At 37.7% G+C, this 22,029-nt stretch overlaps 1 protein-coding gene across 3 annotated transcripts in view; it reads left to right on the plus strand.

The window, feature by feature from the left end:
- Positions 1 to 22,029, plus strand: part of LOC137657929 (esterase E4-like) — a 71,229-nt gene that overhangs the window by 39,593 nt on the left and 9,607 nt on the right. For all 3 annotated transcript variants that reach the window (XM_068392624.1, XM_068392626.1, XM_068392625.1), the window contains exons 4-7: positions 19,199 to 19,395; positions 19,585 to 19,740; positions 19,910 to 20,095; positions 20,236 to 20,426. In XM_068392624.1, coding sequence (XP_068248725.1) covers positions 19,199 to 19,395; positions 19,585 to 19,740; positions 19,910 to 20,095; positions 20,236 to 20,426 — 730 coding nt within the window. The remainder of the gene's footprint in view (positions 1 to 19,198; positions 19,396 to 19,584; positions 19,741 to 19,909; positions 20,096 to 20,235; positions 20,427 to 22,029) is intronic.

Below are 22,029 nucleotides of genomic sequence, written 5' to 3' on the forward strand. Positions count from 1 at the left end.
GTACCTTATCCTATAATGTAAGCTTGTACTTCTACATAGAAGGATATTTCCTCCTCAAAACAAAGTTCCTTTTTCTGTCCATCTTCCATAGTCCAACTACTTGATCCTTGCAACTGAGCCAGTACTTTATCCTATAATGTACGCTTGTACTTCTACATCGAAGGATATTTCCTCCTCAAAACAAAGGTCCTTTTTCTGTCCATCTTCCATAGTCCAACTACTTGATCCTTCTAACTGAGACAGTACTTTATCCTATAATGTAGGCCCGTACTACTACATCAAAGGATATTTCCTCCTCAGAACAAAGGTCCTTTTTCTGTCGATCTTCCATAGTCCAACTACTTTATCCTTCTAACTGAGACAGTACTTTATCCTATAATGTAGGCTTGTACCTCTACATCAAAGGATATTTCCTCCTCAAAACAAAGTTCCTTTTTCTCTCCATCTTTCATAGTCCAACTACTTGATCGTTCCAACTGAACCAGTACTTTATCCAATAATGTAGGCCTGTACCGCTACAAAATAGGATATTTCCTCCTCAAAACAAAGTTCCTTTTTCTCTCCATCTTCCATAGTCCAACTACTTGATCGTTCCAACTGAGAGTACTTTATCCTATAATGTAGGCTTGTACCTCTACATCAAAGTATATTTCATCCTCAAAACAATGTTCCTTTTTCTGTCCATTTTCCATAATCCAAATACTTGATTCTCCCAACTGAGACAGTACTTTATCCTACAATGTAGGCTTGTACCACTACATCAAAGGATATTTCCTCTTCAAAACAAAGTTCCTTTTTCTGTCCATCTTCCATAGTCCAAGTACTTGATACTTCAAACTGAGACAGTACTTTATCCTATAATGTAGGCCTATACCACTATATCAAAGGATATTTCCTCCTCAAAACAAAGTTCCTTTTTCTGTCCATATTCCATAGTCCAACTACTTGATCCTTCCAACTGAGACAGCACTTTATCCTATAATATAGGCCCATACCACTACATCAAAAGATATTTCCTCCTCCAAACAAAGTTCCTTTTTCTGTCCATCTTCCATAGTCCAACTACTTCATCCTTCGAACTGAGCCAGTACTTTATCCTCTAAAGTAGGCCTGTACCACTACATCAAAGGATATGTCCTCCTCGAAACAAAGGTCCTTCTTCTGTCCATCTTCCATAGTCCAACTACTTGATCGTTCCAACTGAGAGAGTACTTTATCCTATAATGTACGCCCGTACTACTACATCAAAGAATATTTCCACCTCAAAACAAAGGTCCTTTTTCTGTCCATCTTCCATAGTCCAAGTACTTGATCCTTCCAACTGAGACAGTACTCTATCCTTTAATGTAGGCCCGTACTACTACGTCAAAGGATATTTCCTCCTCAAAAAAAAGCTCCTTTTTCTGTCCATCTTCCATAGTCCAAGTACTTGATCCTTCCAACTGAGACAGTACTTTATCCTATAATGTAGGCTTGTACCTCTACATCAAAGGATATTTCCTCCTCAAAACAAAGTTCCTTTTTCTGTCCATCTTCCATAGTCCAACTACTTGATCCTTCAAACTGAGACAGTACTTTATCCTATAATGTAGGCCTGTACCACTACATAAAAGGATATTTCTTCCTGACACAAAGTTCCTTTTTCTGTCCATCTTCCATAGTCCAACTACTTGATCCTTCCAACTGAGACAGTACTTTATCCAATAATGTAGGCCTGTACTACTACTTCAAAGGATATTTCCTCCTCAAAACAAAGTTCCTTTTTCTGTCCATCTTCCATAGTCAAAGTACTTGATCCTTCCAACTGAGACAGTACTTTATCCTATAATGTAGGCCTGTACCACTACAAAAATGGATATTTCCTCCTCAAAACAAAGTTCCTTTTTCTCTAAATCTTCCATAGTCCAACTACTTGATCGTTCCAACTGAGCCAGTACTTTATCCTATAATGTAGGCCTGTACCACTACATCAAAGGATATTTCCTCCTTAAAACAAAGTTCATTTTTCAGTCCATCTTCCATAGTCCAACTACTTTATCGTTCAAACTGAGCCAGTACTTTATCCTATAATGTAGGCCTGTACCACTACATCAAAGGATATTTCCTCCTTAAAACAAAGTTCCTTTTTCTGTCCATCTTCCATAGTCCAACTACTTTATCGTTCCACCTGAGCCAGTACTTTATCCTATAATATAGGCCTGTACCACTACATGAAAGGATATTTCCTCCTCAAAACAAAGTTCCTTTTTCTGTCCATCTTCCATAGTCCAACTACTTTATCGTTCCAACTGAGACAGTACTTTATCCTATAATGTAGGCTTGTACTCTACATCAAAGGATATTTCCTCCTCAAAACAAAGTTCCTTTTTCTCTCCATCTTCCATAGTCCAACTACTTGATCGTTCCAACTGAACCAGTACTTTATCCAATAATGTAGGCCTGTACCACTACAAAAGAGGATATTTCCTCCTCAAAACAAAGTTCCTTTTTCTCTCCATCTTCCATAGTCCAACTACTTGATCGTTCCAACTGAGAGTACTTTATCCTATAATGTAGGCTTGTACCTCTACATCAAAGTATATTTCATCCTCAAAACAAAGGTCCTTTTTCTGTTCATCTTCCATAGTCCAACTACTTGATCCTTCCAACTGAGACAGTACTTTATTCTATAATGTAGGCTTGTACCTCTACATCAAAGGATATTTCCTCCTCAAAACAAAGTTCCTTTTTCTGTCCATCTTCCATAGTCCAAGTACTTGATCCTTCAAACTGAGACAGTACTTTATCCTATAATGTAGGCCTATACCACTATATCAAAGGATATTTCCTCCTCAAAAAAGTTCCTTCTTCTGTCCATCTTCCATAGTACAACTACTTGATCCTTCCAACTGAGACAGCACTTTATCCTCTAAAGTAGGCCTGTACCACTACATCAAAGGATATTTCTTCCTCAAAACAAAGGTCCTTTTTTTTTGTCCATCTTCCATAGTCCAACTACCTGATCCTTCCAACTGAGACAGTACTTTTTCCTATAATGTAGGCCTATACCACTACATCAAAGGATATTTCCTCCTCAAAACAAAGGTCCTTTTTCTGTCCATCTTCCATAGTCCAACTACTTGATCGTTCAAAATGAGAGAGTACTTTATCCTATAATGTAGGCCTGTACCACTACATCAAAGGATATTTCTTCCTCAAAACAAAGGTCCTTTTTTTGTCCATCTTCCATAGTCCAACTACATGATCCTTCCAACTGAGACAGTACTTTATCCTATAATGTAGGCCTGTACCACTTCGTCAAAGGATATTTCTTCCTCAAAACAAAGGTCATTTTTCTTTCCATCTTCCACAGTCCAACTACCTGATCCTTCCAAATGAGCCAGTACTTTATCCTATAATGTAAGATTGTACCTCTACATCGAAGGATATTTCCTCCTCAAAACAAAGGTCCTTTTTCTGTCCATCTTCCATAGTCCAACTACCTGATCCTTCCAACTGAGACAGTACTTTATCCTATAATATAGGCCGGTCCTACTACATCAAAGGATATTTTTTCTTCCAAACAAAGTTCCTTTTTCTGTCCATCTTCCATTGTCCAACTACTTGATCCTTCAAACTGAGACAGTACTTTACCCTGTAATGTAAGCCTGTACCACTACATCAAAGGATATTTCCTCCTCAAAACAAAGCTCCTTTTTCTGTCCATCTTCCATAGTCCAACTACCTGATCCTTCCAACTGAGCCAGTACTTTATCCTATAATGTAGGGCTGTACCACTACATCAAAGGATATTTACTTCTCAAAACAAAGGTCTTTTTTCTGTCCATCTTCCATAGTCCTACTACCTGATCCTTCCAACTGAGCCAGTACTTTATCCTATAATGTGGGCTTGTTCCTCTACATCAAAAGATATTTCCTCCTCAAAACAAAGGTCTTTTTTCTGTCCATCTTCCATAGTCCAACTGCTTGATCCTTCCAACTGAGATAGTACTTTATCCTATAAAGTAGGCTTGTACCTCTACATCAAAGCATATTTCCTCCTCAAAACAAAGGTCCTTTTTCTGTCCATCTTCTATAGTCCAACTACCTTGTCCTCCCAACTGAGCCAGTACTTTATCCTATAATGTAGGCTTGTACCTCTACATCAAAAGATATTTCCTCCTCAAAACAAAGGTCCTTTTTTTGTCCATCTTCATTAGTATAACTACCTGATCCTTCCAACTGAGACAGTACTTTATCCTATAATGCAGGTCTGTACCACTACATTAAAGGATATTTCCTCCTCAAAACAAAGTTCCTATTTCTGTCCATCTTCCATAGTCCAACTACCTGATCCCTCCAACTGAGCCAGTACTTTATCCTATAATGTAGGGCTGTACAACTACATCAAAGGATATTTCCTCCTCAAAACAAAGGTCCCTTTTCTGTCCATCTTCCATAGTCCAACTACTTGATCGTTCCAACTGAGCCAGTACTTTATCTCATAATATGGGCCTGTACCACTACATCAAAGGATATTTCCTCCTCAAAACAAAGTTCCTTTTTTCTGTCCATCTTACATAGTCCAACTACTTGATCGTTCCAACTGAGCCAGTACTTTATCCTATTATGTAGGCCCGTATCTCTACATCAAAGGATATTTCCTTCTCAAAACAAAGTTCCTTTTGTCCATCTTCCATAGTCCAATCACTTTATCGTTCCAACTGAGCCAGTACTTCATCCTGTAATGTAGGCTTGTACCTCTACATCAAAGGATATTTCCTCCTCAAAACAAAGTTCCTTTTCCTCTCCATCTTCCATAGTCCAACTACTTGATCGTTCCAATTGAGACAGTACTTTATCCTATAATGTAGACTTGTACCTCTACATCAAAGGATATTTCCTCCTCAAAATAAAGCTCCTTTTTCTGTCCATCTTCCATAGTCCAAGTACTTGATCGTTCCAACTGAGACAGTGCTTTATCCTATAATGTAGGCCTGTACAAATACATCAAAGGATATTTCCTCCTCAAAACAAGGTTCCTTTTTCTGTCCATCTTCCATAGTCCAACTACTTGGTCGTTCCAACTGAGACAGTACTTTATCCTATTATGTAGGCCTGTACCACTACATCAAAGGATATTTTTTCTTCCAAACCAAGTTCCTTTTTCTCTCCATCTTCCATAGTCCAACTACCTGATCCTTCCAACTGAGCCAGTACTTTATCTTATAATCTAGGCCTGTACCACTACATCAAAGGATATTTTTTCTTCCAAACCAAGTTCCTTTTTCTCTCCATCTTCCATAGTCCAACTACCTGATCCTTCCAACTGAGCCAGTACTTTATCCTATAATCTAGGCCTGTACCACTACATCAAAGGATATTTTTTCTTCCAAACAAAGTTCCTTTTTCTGTCCATCTTCCATAGTCCAACTACTCTATCCTTCTAACTGAGACAGTACTTTATGCTATAATGTAGGCCTGTACCACTACATCAAAGGATATTTCCTCCTCAAAGCAAAGTTACTTTCTATGTCCATCTTCCATAGTCCAACTACATGATCCTTCAAACTGAGACAGTACTTTATCCTATAATATAGGCCTGTACCACTACATCAATGTATATTTCCTCCTCAAAACAAAGTTCCTTTTTATGTCCATCTTCCATAGTACAACTACATGATCCATCCAACTGAGACAGAACTTTATCCTATATTCTAGGCCTGTACCACTACATCAATGGATATTTCCTCCTCAAAACAAAGTTCCTTTTTCTCTCCATCTTCCATAGTCCAACTACTTGATCCTTCCAACTGAGACAGTACTTTACACTATAATGTAGTCCTGTACCTCTACATCAAAGGATATTTCCTTTTCAAAATAAAGTTTCTTTTTTTGTCCATCTTCCATAGTCCAAGTACTTGATCCTTCATACTGAGACAGTACTTTACACTATAATGTAGTCCTGTACCTCTACATCAAAGGATATTTCCTTCTCAAAACAAAGTTCCTTTTTTTGTCCATCTTCCATAGTCAAACTACTTGATCGTTCCAACTAAGACAGTAATTTATCCTATATGTAGGGCTATACCACTATATCAAAGGATATTTCCTCCTCAAAACAAAGTTCCTTTTTCTGTCCATCTTCCATAGTCCAACTACTTGATCCTTCCAACTGAGACAGTACTTTATCTTATAATATAGTCCTGTACCACTACATCAAAAGATATTTCCTTTTCAAAATAAAGTTACTTTTTTTGTCCATCTTCCATAGTCCAAGTACTGGATCCTTCATACTGAGACAGTACTTTATCCTATAATGTAGTCTTGTACCTCTACATCAAAGGATATTTCCTCCTCAAAACAAAGTTCCTTTTCCTGTCCATCTTCCATAGTCCAACTACTTGATCGTTCCAACTGAGCCAGTAATTTATCCTATATGTAGGGCTATTCCTCTACATCGAAGGATATTTCCTCCTCAAATAAAGTTCCTTTTTATGTCTATCTTCCATAGTCCAACTACATGATCCTTCCAACTGAGACAGTACTTTATCCTATAATGCAGGTCTGTGCCACTACATCAAAGGGTATTTCCTCCTCAAAACAAAGTTCCTTTTTCTGTCCATCTTCCATAGTCCAACTACTCTATTCTTCTAACTGAGACAGTACTTTATGCTATAATGTAGGCCTGTACCACTACATCAAAGGATATTTCCTCCTCAAAACAAAGTTACTTTCTATGTCCATCTTCCATAGTCCAACTACATGATCCTTCAAACTGAGACAGTACTTTATCCTATAATATAGGCCTGTACCACTACATCAATGTATATTTCCTCCTCAAAACAAAGTTCCTTTTTATGTCCATCTTCCATAGTACAACTACATGATCCATCCAACTGAGACAGAACTTTATCCTATAATATAGGCCAGTACCACTACATCAAAGGATATTTCCCCCTCAAAACAAAGTCCCTTTTTCTGTCCATCTTCCATAGTCCAACTACTTGATCGTTCCAACTGAGACAGTACTTTATCCTATAATGCAGGTCTGTGCCACTACATCAAAGGGTATTTCCTCCTCAAAACAAAGTTCCTTTTTCTGTCCATCTTCCATAGTCCAACTACTCTATCCTTCTAACTGAGACAGTACTTTATGCTATAATGTAGGCCTGTACCACTACATCAAAGGATATTTCCTCCTCAAAACAAAGTTACTTTCTATGTCCATCTTCCATAGTCCAACTACATGATCCTTCAAACTGAGACAGTACTTTATCCTATAATATAGGCCTGTACCACTACATCAATGTATATTTCCTCCTCAAAACAAAGTTCCTTTTTATGTCCATCTTCCATAGTACAACTACATGATCCATCCAACTGAGACAGTACTTTATCCTATAATCTAGGCCTGTACCACTACATCAATGGATATTTCCTCCTCAAAACAAAGTTCCTTTTTCTCTCCATCTTCCATAGTCCAACTACTTGATCCTTCCAACTGAGACAGCACTTTATCCTTTAATTCAGGTCTGTGCCACTACCTCAAAGGGTATTTCCTGCTTAAAACAAAGTTCCTTTTTATGTCCATCTTCCATAGTCCTACTACATGATCCTTCTAACTGAGACAGTACTTTATCCTATGATGTAGGCCTGTACCACTACATCAAAGGATATATCCTCCTCAAAACAAAGTTCGTTTTTCTGTCCATCTTCCATAGTCCAACTACTTGATCCTTCCAACTGAGACAGTACTTTATCCTCTAATGTAGGCCTGTACCAATACATCAAAGGATATTTCCTCCTCAAAACAAAGGTCATTTTTCTTTCCATCTTCCATAGTCCAACTACCCGATTCTTCTAACTGATACCATAATTTTTCCTATAATTTAGGCTTGTACCTCTACATCCAAGGATATTTCCTCCTCAAAACAAAGGTCCTTTTATTGTCCATCTTCCATAGTCCAACTACCTTATCCTTCCAACTGAGACAGTACTTTATCCTATAATGTAGGTCTGTACCACTACATCAAAGGATATTTCCTCCTCCAAACAAAGTTCCTTTTTCTGTCCATCTTCCATAGTCCAACTACCTGATCCTTACAACTGAGCCAGTACTTTATCCTATAATGTAGGCCTGTACCACTACATCAAAAGATATTTCCTCCTCAAAACAAAGGTCCTTTTTCTGTCCATCTTCCATAGTCCAACTACCTGATCTTTCCAACTGAGACACTACTTTATCCTGTAATATAGGCCTGTACCACTACATCAAAGGATATTTTCTCTTCAAAACAAAAGTCCTTTTTCTGTCCATCTTCCATAGTCCAACTACTTGATCGTTCGAACTGAGCCAGTACTTTATCCTATAATGTAGGCCTGTACCACTACATCAAAGGATATATCCTTCTCAAAACAAAGTTGATTTTTGCTGTCCATCTTCCATAGTCCAACTACTTGATCGTTCCAACTGAGCCAGTACTTTATCCTATTATGTAGGACCGTACCTCTACATCAAAGGATATTTCCTCCTCAAAACAAAGTTCCTTTTGTTCATCTTCCATAGTCCAACTACTTTATCGTTCCATCTGAGCCAGTACTTTATCCTATAATGTAGGCCTGTACCACTACATCAAAGGATATTTTCTCCTCAAAACAAAGTTCCTTTTTCTGTCCATCTTCCATAGTCCAACTACTTGATCGTTCCAACTGAGCCAATACTTTATCATATAATGTAGGCCTGTACCACTACATCAAAGGATATTTCCTCCTCAAAACAAAGTTCCTTTTTCTGTCCATCTTCCATAGTCCAACTACTTGATCGTTCCAACTGAGCTAGTACTTTATCATATAATGTAGGCCTGTACCACTACATCAAAGGATATTTCCTCCTCAAAACAAAGTTCCTTTTTCTGTCCATCTTCCATAGTCCAAGTACTTGATCCTTCCAACTGAGACAGTACTTTATCCTATAGTATAGGCCTGTACCACTACATCAAAGGATATTTCCTCCTCCAAACAAAGTTCCTTTTCTGTCCATCTACCATAGTCCAACTACCTGATCCTTCCAACTGAGACAGTACTTTATCTTATAATGTAGTCCTGTACCACTACATCAAAGGATATTTCTTCCTCAAAACAAAGTTCCTTTTTCTGTCCATCTTCCATAGTCCAACTACTTGATCCTTCCAACTGAGCCAGTTCTTTATCCTATAATGTAGGGCTATACAACTACATCAAAGGATATTTCTTCCTCAAAACAAAGTTCCTTTTTCTGTGTATCTTCCATAGTCCAACTACCTGATCCTTCCAACTGAGCCAGTACTTTATCCTATAATGTAGGGCTATACCACTACATCAAAGGATATTTCTTCCTCAAAACAAAGTTCCTTTTTCTGTCCATCTTCCATAGTCTAACTACTTGATCCTTCCAACTGAGACAGTACTTTATCCTTTAATATAGGCGTGTACCACTACATAAAAGGATATTTCCTCCTCAAAACAAAGTTCCTTTTTCTGTCCATCTTCCATAGTCCAACTACTTGATCGTTCCAACCGAGACAGTACTTTATCCTATAATGTAGGCCTGTACCACTACATCAATGGATATATCCTCCTCAAAACAAAGTTCCTTTTTCTGTCCATATTCCATAGTCCAACTACTTGATCCTTCCAACTGAGACAGTACTTTATCCTATAGTATAGGCCTGTAACACTACATCAAAGGATATTTCCTCCTCCAAACAAAGTTCCTTTTTCTGTCCATCTTCCATAGTCCAACTACTTGATCCTTCCAAATGAGCCAGTACTTTATCCTCTAATGTAGGCCTGTACCACTACATCAAAAGACATTTCCTCCTCAAAACAAAGGTCCTTTTTCTGTCCATCTTCCATAGTCCAACAACCTGATCCTTCCAACTGATACCGTACTTTATCCTATAATTTAGGCTTGTACCTCTACATCAAAGGATATTTCCTCCTCAAAACAAAGGTCCTTTTATTGTCCATCTTCCATAGTCCAACTACCTGATCCTTCCAACTGAGCTAGTACTTCATCCTTTAATGTAGGCTTGTACCTCTACATCAAAGGATATTTCCTCCTCAAAACAAAGTTCCTTTTTCTGTCCATCTTCCATAGTCCAACTACTTGATTCTTCAAACTGAGACAGTACATTATCCTATAATGTAGCCCTGTACTACTACATCAAAGGATATTTCCTCCTCAAAACTAAGGCCTTTTTTTTGTCTATCTTCCATAGTCTAATTACCTGATCCTTCCAACAGAGCCAGTAATCTATCCTATAATGTAGGCTTGTACCTCTACTTCAAAGCATATTTCCTCCTCAAAACAAAGGTCCTTTTCATGTCCATCTTCCATAGTCCAACTACCTGATCCTTCCAACTGAGATAGTACTTTATCCTATAATGTAGGCCTGTACCTCTACATCAAAGGATATTTCCTCATCAAAACAAAGGTCCCTTTTCTGTCCATCTTCCATAGTCCAACTACCTGATCCTTCCAACTGAGACAGTACTTTATCCTATAATGTAGGCCTGTACCCCTACATCAAAGAATATTTCCTCTTCAAAACAAAGGTCCTTTTTCTGTCCATCTTCCATAGTCCAACTACCTGATCCCTCCAACTGAGCCAGTACTTTATCCTATAATGTAGGCTTGTACCTCTACATCAAAAGATATTTCCTCCTTAAAACAAAGGTCCTTTTTCCTGTCCATCTTCCTTAGTCCAACTACTTGGTCGTTCCAGCTGAGACAGTACTTTATCCTATAATATAGGCTTGTATCTCTACATCAAAGGATATTTCCTCCTCAAAACAAAGTTCCTTTTTCTGTCCATCTTCCATAGTCCAACTACCTGATCCTTCCAAATGAGACAGTACTTTATCTTATAATACAGGTCTGTATCACTACATCAAAGGATATTTCCTCCTCAAAACAAAGTTCCTTTTTCTGTCCATCTTCCATAGTCCAACTACTTGATCCTTCCAACTGAGCCAGTACTTTATCCTATAAAGTAGGCCTGTACCACTACATCAAAGGATATTTCCTCCTCAAAACAAAGTTCCTTTTTCTGTCCATCTTCCATAGTCCAACTACTTGATCCTTCGCACTAAGCCAGTACTTTATCCTATAATGTAGGCTTGTACCACTACATCAAAGGATATTTCCTCCTCAAAACAGAGTTCCTTTTTCTGTCAATCTTCCATATTCCAAGTACTTGATCGTTCCAAATGAGTCAGAACTTTATCCTATAATGTAGGCCTGTACCACTACAAAAAAGGATATTTCCTCCTCAAAACAAAGTTCTTTTTTCTCTCCATCTTCCATAGTCCAATTACTCGATCTTCCCAATTGAGACAGTACTTTACCCTATAATGTAGGCTTGTACCTCTACATCAAAGGATATTTCCTCGTGAAAACAAAGTTCCTTTTTCTCCTCCTCCTCTTGCTGCTGCTTTATTTTTTATTTCTTTTTTTTTTTGGTTTATATTCTTATTCTTAGGATTTTGTATTTTTTTTTGTTTTGCTTCTTCTCCTCCTGCTTCTCTTCCACCTCTTGCTGCTGCTGCTTTTTATTTTTTTTTGTATATTTTTTATATTGTTTTTCTTTTTTCTTTTGCTCCTCCACCTCCTGATTCCCTTCTTCCTCTTGGTGCTGCTTCTTTTTTTAGGGGGTGGTTTATATTATATTTAATATTTTTTTTTTTTTTTTTTTTTTTTGCTGCTTCCCCTCCTGCTTCTTTTCCTTCTCTTGCTGCTGCTCCCTTTTTTTTTTTTTTTTTTTTTTTTTGTGGGTTCTCCTCCTCCTTTTCCTCCTCTTACTGCTGCTCCTTTTTTTTGTATTATTTTATTTTTTAATTATTTTTTGTTATTTTTTTTTTTGCTGCTTCTCCTCCTCCTTCTCTTCCTCCTCTTGCCTTTGCTCTTTTTTTTCGGGTTTTATATTATTTTTAGGTTTTTTGTTTTATTCTGCTGCTTCTCCTCCTCCTTCTCTTCTTCCTCTTGCTGCTGCTCCTTTTCTTTTTTTTTTTTGGATTTTGAATTTTTTTTCATTTTTTTTTATTTTTTTTTTCCTGCTTCTCCTTCTCCTACTTGCCTTTGCTCCTTTTCTTTAGGTTTTATTACTTTTTAGGTTTTTTGTTTTTTTTTTCTGCTGCTTCTCCTTCTCCTTCTCTTGCTGCTGCTCCTTTTTTTTATTTTGGTTTTTGTATATTTTATTTATTTATTTTTTTTTTGCTGCCTCTCCTCTTCCTTCTCTTCCTCCTCTAGCTGCTGCTCCTTTTTTTTTTTTTTTGGTTTTTGTATTTTTTTTTAGTTTTTTCTTGTTTTTATTGCTGCTTCTCCTCCTCCTCCTCTTGCCTTTGCTCCCTTTTTTCGGGTTTTATATTTTCTTTAGGTTTTTTGTTTTTTATCTGCTGCTTCTCCTGCTTCTCTTCCTCCTCTTGCTGCTGGTCCTTTTCTTTTTTTTTTAGATTTTTATTTTTTTTTTTTTTTTTTATCTGCTGCTTCTCCTCCTCCTTCTCTTCCACCTCTTGCTGCTGCTCCATTCTTTCTTTTTTTTTTTGGTTTTTATTTTTTTATTTTTTTTTTTTTTTGCTGCTTCTCCTCCTCCTTCTCTTCCTCCTCTTGCTGCTGCTCCCCTTTTTTTGTTTTTTTTGTTTTGGTTTTTGTATTTCTTTTTTTAGTTTTTTTGTGTTTTTTCTGCTGCTTTTCCTCCTCCTTCTCTTCCTCCTCTTGCTGCTGCTTTTTTTTTTTTTTTTGGTTTTTGTATTTTTTTCTAGTTTTTTTTTATTTTTTTATCTGTTGCTTCTCCTCCTCCTTCTCTTCCTCCCCTTGCTGCTGCTCCTTTTTTTTTTTGGGGGGGGGGTTTGTTTTACTTTTTTAGTTTTTTTTTTTTCTTTTTGCTGCTTCTCCTCCTCCTCCTTCTCTTCCTCCTTTTGCTGCTGCCCCTTTTTTTTTTTTTTTTTTTTGGTTTTTGTATATTTTTTTTAGGTTTTCTTGTTTTTTTTCTGCTGCTTCTCCTCCTTTTCTTCCTTCTCTTGCTGCTCCTTTTTTTTTTTTAGTTTTATTTTTTAGTTTTTTTGTTTTTTTATCTTCTCCTCTTCCTCCTCTTGCCTTTGCTCCTTTTTTTCGGGTTTTATTACTTTTTTATGTTTTTTGTTTTTTTCTGCTTCTTCTCCTTCTACTTCTCTTCCTCCTCTTGCTGCTGCTCCATTTTTTTTATTTTGGTTTTTGTATTTTTTTTTTGCTGCTTCTCCTCTTTCTTCTCTTCTTCCTCTAGCTGCTGCTCCTTTTTGTTTTTGGGGGTTTTTGTATTTTTTTTTTAGTTTTTTTTTTTTTTATTACTGCTTCTCCTCCTCCTCGTCTTGCCTTTGCTCCTTTTTTCGGGTTTTATATTTTTTTTAGGTTTTTTGTTTTTTATCTGCTGCATCTCCTCCTTCTCTTCCTCCTCTTGCTGCTGCTCCTTTTTTTTATGTTTTTTTTAGTTTTTTTAATTTTTTTTATCTGCTGCTTCTCCTCCTCCTTCTCTTCCACCTCTTACTGCTGCTCCATTTTTTTTTTTTGGTTTTTGTATTTTTTTATTTATTTATTCATTTATTTATTTTTTTTTTTGCTGCTTCTCCTCCTCCTTCTCCTCCTCCTCTTGCTGCTGCTCCCTTTTGCTCCTTTCCTTTTTTTTTTTTTGGTTTTTGTATTTTTTTTTAGGTCTTTTTTTTTGTTTTTTTGCTGCTTCTCCTCCTCCCTCTCTTCCTCCTCTTGCCTTTGCTCCTATTTTTCGGGTTTTATTACTTTTTTAGGTTTTTTGTTTTTTCTGCTTCTTCTCCTCCTCCTTCTCTCCCTCCTCTTGCCGCTGGTCCTTTTTTTTTTTTTTTTTTTTTTGGTTTTTGTATTCTTTTTAGGTTTTTTGTTTTTTCTGCTGCTTCTCCTATTCCTTTTCTTCCTTCTCTTGCTGCTGCTCTTTATTTTATTTTTTATATTTGGTTTTTGTATTTTTTTTTAGTTTTTTTTGTTTTGTTTTTTATCTGCTGCTTCTCCTTCTCATTCTCTTCCTCCTCTTGCTGCTGCTCCTTTTTTTTTTTTTTTTTTTTTGGTTTTTGTATTTTTTTTTTAGTTTTTTTTTTTTTTTGCTGCTTCTCCTCCTCCTTCTCTTCCTCCTCTTGCCTTTGCTCCTTTTTTTTTTATTTAGGGTTTTATATTTCTTTTAGGTTTTTATTTTTCTTCTGCTGTTTCTCCTCCCCCTTCTCTTCCTCCTCTTGCTGCTGCTCTTTTTTTTTTTTTTTTGCTGCTTCTCCTTCTCCTTCTCTTCCTCCTCTTGCTGCTGCTCCTTTTTTTTGGGGGGGTTTTTGTTTTTTTTTCTAGGTTTTTTTTTTTTTTGCTGCTTTTCCTCCTCCTTCTCTTCGTCCTCTTGCCTTTGCTCCTTTTTTTTCGGGTTTTATATTTTTTTTAGGTTTTTTTTTTTTTTGCTGCTTCTCCTCCTTCTTCCTCCTCTTGCCTTTGCTCCTTTTTTTTTTTGGGGGGGGGGGATTTATATTTCTTTTAGTTTTTTTTTTGTTTTTTTTTATCTGCTGCTTCTCCTCCTCCTTTTCTTCCTCCTCTTGCTGCTGCTCCTTTTTTTTCTTTTATTTTGTATTTTTTTTTAGTTTTTTTTTTGTTTTTTTTTATCTGGTAGTAATTCATTCAAATTACCCCTAATGAGTCAATATGGATAAATATCAACACAACATCGTGTTCAAATAGAAATAAATTTCTCGTGGCATGGTTGGTTTCGACCTGGCCTTTCATTAGAAGGGGCTAGCGTTCGATCCCAAGTATGAGGTAGAAATTTATTTCTATTTGAACCCGATGTTGTGTTGATATTTATCCATATTGACTCATTAGGGGTAATTTGAATGAATTACTACCAATTGTGTCACGTGGTGGCCCGAGGAAATCTGGTAAAACTCGCTGGTAAAGAGACTGATGTCTCACCAGGTAAATCCTCGGACAGCTAGATTAGTGTCAGGTTCAGATTTCCTTTTATGGGCTCTCGTGGCATGGTTGGTTTCGACCTGGCCTTTCATTAGAAGGGGCTAGCGTTCGATCCCAAGTATGAGGTAGAAATTTATTTCTATTTGAACACGATGTTGTGTTGATATTTATCCATATTGACTCATTAGGGGTAATTTGAATGAATTACTACCAATTGTGTCACGTGGTGGCCCGGGGAAATCTGGTAAAACTCGCTGGTAAAGAGACTGATGTCTCACCAGGTAAATCCTCGGACAGCTAGATTAGTGTCAGGTTCAGATTTCCTTTAATGGGCTCTCGTGGCATGGTTGGTTTCGACCTGGCCTTTCATTAGAAGGGGCTAGCGTTCGATCCCAAGTATGAGGTAGAAATTTATATATATATATATATATATATATATATATATATATATATATATATATATATATATATATATATATATCCATCCATATACCAAAGGCACTTCCCCCAATTTTGAGGGGTAGCCGACATCAACAATGAAACAAAACAAAAGGGGACCTCTACTCTCTATATATGAATAGCGCCAACGTTATCCCTGCGTGTCGTAAGAGGCGACTAAAAGGGACGGGACAAGGGGGCTGGGAACCCCCTCTCCTGTATAAAAATCCTACGAGACATCGACAAAGAGATGGAGCTGGGGGGAGAGTGACTGCTCCCCGCACTCTAGTTTTGGGGTGTTTGAATGTGCGTGGATGTAGTACGATAGAGAGTAAAAGATGTGAGATTGGAAGTATGTTTAGAAGTAGAAGGATGGATGTATTGGCCTTGTGTGAGACAAAGATGAAAGGAAAGGGTGAAGTGATGTTTGGTGAAATGTCTGGCAGAGTGTCTGGGATTGAAAGGGGAAGAGCGAGAGAGGGTGTGGCGTTATTGCTGAGTGAATGGATGACAGGTAAAGTAGTGGAATGGGAGGAGATATCATCTAGGTTAATGTGGGTAAGGGTTAGGTTGGGTAGGGAATGTTGGGCGTTTGTCAGTGCGTATAGGCCAGGTAGTGAGAAAAGTGAAGAAGAGCGGAATGAGTTCTGGAATGAATTAACTAGGTGTGTAGAAGGACTGGGTAGAAGGAATTATGTAGTTGTCATGGGTGACTTAAATGCTAGAGTGGGCGCTGGAGAGGTAGAAGGTGTCATTGGGAAGTATGGCGTACCAGGTGAAAATGAGAGTGGTGAGAGACTGGTAGATATGTGTGTTGAACAAGAGATGGTGATAAGTAATAGCTTTTTTAAAAAGAAAGATAAAAATAAGTATACATGGGTAAGAGTGGCAAATGGAAGAGTAGTAGAAAGGGCATTAATGGATTATGTGTTGATAACTAAAAGAATGTTTGGAAGATTGAAAGACGTGCACGTGTCTAGGGGTATGGCTAACGGTATGTCTGATCAGTTTTTGGTGGAAGGAAAATTAGTCGTAGCAAAAGAGTGGGGGAATAGAGTAGGTGGATGTAAAAGGGAGCTAGTGAGGGTTGAAGAGCTAATAAAACCGGGCGTAAAAAGTAAGTATCAGGAAAGGTTGAAAATGGCATATGACGAGGTGAGAGTAAGAGAAACTGGCAATTTAGAGGAGGAGTGGAAGTTAGTAAAAGAAAATTTTGTTGGGAATGCAAGTGATGTATGTGGCAAGAAGGTTGTTGGAGGCAGCATGAGGAAGGGCAGTGAATGGTGGAATGAAGGAGTGAAGGTAAAAGTGGAAGAGAAAAAGAGGGCTTTTGAAGAATGGCTGCAGAGTAATAGTATAGAGAAGTATGAAAAATATAGAGAGAAAAATGTGGAAGTAAAGCGCAAGGTACGTGAGGCAAAGAGGGCAGCTGACCTGAGGTGGGGTCAGGAATTGGGTCAGTCATATGAAGAGAATAAGAAGAAGTTTTGGAAAGAAGTGAAGAGAGTAAGGAAGGCTGGCGCAAGAATTGAAGAGACAGTGAAAGATGGAAATGGAAGGTTGTTAAAAGGAGAGGAGGCAAGGAAAAGGTGGGCGGAATATTTTGAAAGTTTGCTGAATGTTGAGGATAATAGGGAGGCAGATATAATTGCTGTTCCAGGTGTTGAGGTGCCAGAGGAAGTGAGGAGAGCACTAGATGAAACGAGAGTAGGAAAAGCATCTGGTATGGATGGTGTGAAAGCTGAGATGTTGAAGGAAGGGGGTGTGACTGTACTTGAATGGTTGATGAGATTGTTTAATATGTGTTTTGTGTTGTCAATGGTACCAGTAGATTGGGTTTGTGCATGTATTGTACCACTATATAAGGGTAAGGGAGATGTGCATGAGTGTTGTAATTCAAGAGGTATTAGTTTGTTGAGTGTAGTTGGAAAAGTGTATGGTAGAGTAATGATTAATAGGATTAAGGATAAAACAGAGAATGCAATCTTGGAAGTACAGGGTGGTTTTAGAAGAGGTAGGGGTTGTATGAATCAGATTTTTACAGTTAGGCAGATATGCAAGAAATATTTAGCAAAAGGTAAGGAGGTGTATGTTGCGTTTATGGATCTGGAGAAAGCATATGATAGAGTTGATAGGGAAGCAATGTGGAATGTGATGAGGTTATATGGAGTTGGTGGAAGGTTGTTGCAAGCTGTGAAAAGTTTCTACAAAGGTAGTAAAGCATGTGTTAGAATAGGAAATGAAGTAAGTGATTGGTTTCCGGTGAGAGTGGGGCTGAGACAGGGATGTGTGATGTCGCCGTGGTTGTTTAACTTGTATGTTGATGGAGTGGTGAGAGAGGTGAATGCTCGAGTGCTTGGACGAGGATTAAAACTGGTAGGCGAGAATGACCATAAATGGGAGGTAAATCAGTTGTTGTTTGCGGATGATACTGTACTGGTAGCAGACACAGAAGAGAAGCTTGACCGACTAGTAACAGAATTTGGAAGGGTGTGTGAGAGAAGGAAGTTGAGAGTTAATGTGGGTAAGAGTAAGGTTATGAGATGTACGAGAAGGGAAGGTGGTGCAAGGTTGAATGTCATGTTGAATGGAGAGTTACTTGAATAGGTGGATCAGTTTAAGTACTTGGGGTCTGTGGTTGCAGCAAATGGTGGAGTGGAAGCAGATGTACGTCAGAGAGTGAATGAAGGTTGAAAAGTGTTGGGGGCAGTTAAGGGAGTAGTAAAAAATAGAGTGTTGGGAATGAATGTAAAGAGAGTTCTATATGAGAAAGTGATTGTACCAACTGTGATGTATGGATCGGAGTTGTGGGGAATGAAAGTGATGGAGAGACAGAAATTGAATGTGTTTGAGATGAAGTGTCTAAGGAGTATGGCTGGTGTATCTCGAGTAGATAGGGTTAGGAACGAAGTGGTGAGATAGAGAACGGGTGTAAGAAATGAGTTAGCGGCTAGAGTGGATATGAATGTGTTGAGGTGGTTTGGCCATGTTGAGAGAATGGAAAATGGTTGTCTGCTAAAGAAGGTGATGATGTACCAACCGTGTGTCACATAATTGTACATAATTATTTTGTATATATTATGCTTGTATCTGCGCTCTTCCCTCGCACTAAAAAGAACCTGAATGATCATGTCTCCGTTTTGCTCTGTAACATTGTCTGTCTCTCGAACAGGTTATGTCCTGTTGCCTTGAGGTTTTGTATATAAAGGAGAGTGTTCCTTAATAAACAACTCAGTTGATTGCATCCTGCCTTTGAGTTCACAACCCTCTCTCGATGGGAGAAGTACAAGAGGAAGGCCAATGTTTGGGTGGATGGATGGTGTGAAGAAAGCTCTGGGTGATAGGAGGATAGATGGGAGAGAGGCAAGAGAGCGTGCTAGAAATAGGAATGAATGGCGAGCGATTGTGACGCAGTTCTGGTAGACCCTGCTGCTTCCTCCGGTGCCTTAGATGACCGCGGAGGTAGCAGCAGTAGGGGATTCAGCATTATGAAGCTTCATCTGTGGTGGATAATGTGGGAGGTTGGGCTGTGGCACCCTAGCAGTACCAGCTGAACTCGGTTGAGTCCCTGGTTAGGCTGAAGGAACGTAGAGAGTAGAGGTCCCCTTTTTGTTTTGTTTCATTGTTGATGTCGGCTACCCCCCAAAATTGGGGGAAGTGCCTTTGGTATGTGTGTGTGCTTATATGATCATAAAAAAACCCAATTTGTTATGTTAGACATAAATTAACTTTGGCAAAAGAATTTCTATACCACATGGTTGGAAAGGATAATTTTGTTTCCTAAAACAGAGGCATACCATTTGCCAAGCCTCCTGTGGGGACATTGCGCTTTTCTGATCCTGTTGATCTTACGGAACCTTGGCCTGGAAAACATCTCAGTGCCATTCAGCCACCTTCCAGTTGTCCACTATACGATCCACAGTCTGGAAAGGTCTTTGGCAAGGAAGACTGCCTTTATCTCAATGTTTTCACCCCATCTCACCTTGGTAGGTTGTTTCTCTAGAGAATACAATATTGTCTGTTATGCATATCCAAATTGATGGTTTATATATTTAATTTAATTCAAAGAAAACTTACACTCATTTCTTTTAAATAAGTGTGTTTTTGATAAATTTTGATGGTGTAAGAAAGGTTTGACACCGAAAGATGAACAGTTCTACTTCTATATAAAACAGGTGATAAAAACCGAGAGGAGGATACCCTTCTCCCAGTCCTTGCCTATTTCCATGGAGGCGCTTTCATGAGAGGATCGTCATCTCCTTACGGAGCAGGAAAACTTCTTTCTAGAGATATTGTAGTTGTAACCGTCAACTACCGTCTTGGAGCATTAGGTCAGTCGTCTTGTTCATTTGGAATTATCATTGTCGTTGTGTTATTGTAAGAAGTATGAAATACATAGTATGATGTTACTAGTCCTACTTCATGTACAAAGTAAAATAACGCTGAATTATCTAATATATTTTTTTCATATTTTCATTTCATCTTCACAATTAAAAATAGGGTATCTAAGTATGGGAGATTCAGTTCTACCTGGTAACTATGGAATGTTGGACCAAATTTCGGCTCTTCGTTGGATTCAAAGGAACATTGCTCAGTTTGGAGGGGACCCAAATCAAGTCACTATTGGAGGCTTCTCTGCTGGATCTGCTTCTGTTAACTTTCATGCGCACTCTCCATTGTCCAAAAGTAAGTTGTCTGCTGTAAGGACAATACAGGCACTGAGATTGTAATCAGGGAAAATGAAATCTTCGGTGTTATTTTATTGTAATAGAGTTTAGACAATAAACAGAGAACTCAATTTTCATCATTGTTATCTTCATTCGCAGACTTGTTCCATCGTGGAATCATGAATAGTGGTGCAAGTTTCTGTCATTGGGCAACGAAGCGTAATCCTAAGATTGGAGCGAGATTGTTGGCCCAAAAATTAGAATGTCCTTCAGAGACTTCTGAGGTGTTACGAGAATGTCTGGCATCAAAGACCAGTGACCAAATTGTGGCAGCTCAGGGTTCTATTCATGTAAGGAATTTTTATTTGTCATCCACTGGATTTAGTTTATTTATTTCTTTTTATGGTAATAAATTTAGTTACGTTTTTACCATGCCACGATTCAAACGAGGAGTGCCACTACATTTTTTTCAGGAAATTTTATAGCTGATAAAGACTGAACGTTACCGTTATCACATTAAACGTTTGGAATTCTGTGGTAGTTCTACAGCCTCATCCCTTTCATAGTTCATTTATGTGATATTTGATTGCTTATCAATCTCTGTTAGATTATTGTTTGCTCAATCATCCATCTAACAGTTTCCATCCAAAATATATTAGAATTCAGTTTTCTCCAATCAGTTAGCTTATGCCATCCTTTCATTGAAATCTCTAGCAATCTTATGTTCCATAGAGTTGGCCTTTTGAATAATTAATACTGACACATACTCATCCTAATTGAACACTCAAAACCAGAGTTATATTTTGAAACAGTTTTAGTTCTACTTATCATATCCTCCAAGAAATATTGGGTCAACAGTAGGCTATAATTTTTCTTTAAGCAAGAGTTTTCTGAGACAACTGAAATTCCCAAAAGATATAATTGTATATGGTAAAATAAGTGCAACTATACATGGGTGCATTGGAGACTTTACACTACTGAAGCCAAGAATGAATGATTTAAATAGTCCTTTAAGTAGTTGTGACTCTGAATACTGAATCATTCAAGAAAACTGGAGAGTCGTAACTGAAAAATAAAAAGGGTCCCACCCTATGGATCACATGAGGGCTGGTAGCAAAGTTTCCAATATGGAACACTGATAATCGTATGAGCAGGGGAACTGCCCCCATGTGTTTTAGTCATTAGTTAGAAACAAAAGTATGTGAATTTCTCTGAAACCATGAACATTTGTAGACATCGGGGGAAACAGAACAGCTAGGAAGGTAATTTACAGTTCTGCAGTAGGCAAATAAATGCAAAATAATCTGAAAGCTTTGACATTTTTTATATTTTTATACTTAACTTTCGAACCTTTTATCAATCCTTTTTATGGTAATCTGGATTATTGGAGATTCACACATTTTTTCCCTAGCCCTTTTCCAACCTAAACATTTCTTAATTCTATTCCAATTCATATAGAATCAGCAATCTAAAAGGATACACAAACACATCCACACTCATACACACACACCACACACACACAAATATATATATATATATATATATATATATATATATATATATATATATATATATATATATATATATATATATATATATATATAAGGGTAAGTTTGTAGCGGTATCGGACGGTAATGATTGTAAGTGTATACAGCTGCTTAGAATAAAGGGAAAATAATTTTATGGTGAGATTTTATAGAAAAAGTACGAGGGGTGACACTGGGACGCAATAGATGAACGATGTATGATTAATGAAGAAATTGCGTCGATTAAGTCTTTGGTATGAAGTAATTATATGGGAAATTTGAAAGTATAGGAAAAGCTGTAAATGGCAAAGATGAATTTTGAAAAAAAAAAAGATTGACATAGAATCAATAGAGAGGCAATATGGAGAGTATTAAGGATGCAGGCATAGGAGATATGTTGTTTGGAGCATCTTAAGTATTGTTTTTA

This window comes from Palaemon carinicauda, chromosome 18 (assembly GCF_036898095.1).
Source record: "Palaemon carinicauda isolate YSFRI2023 chromosome 18, ASM3689809v2, whole genome shotgun sequence".
Classification (NCBI taxonomy): domain Eukaryota; kingdom Metazoa; phylum Arthropoda; class Malacostraca; order Decapoda; family Palaemonidae; genus Palaemon; species Palaemon carinicauda.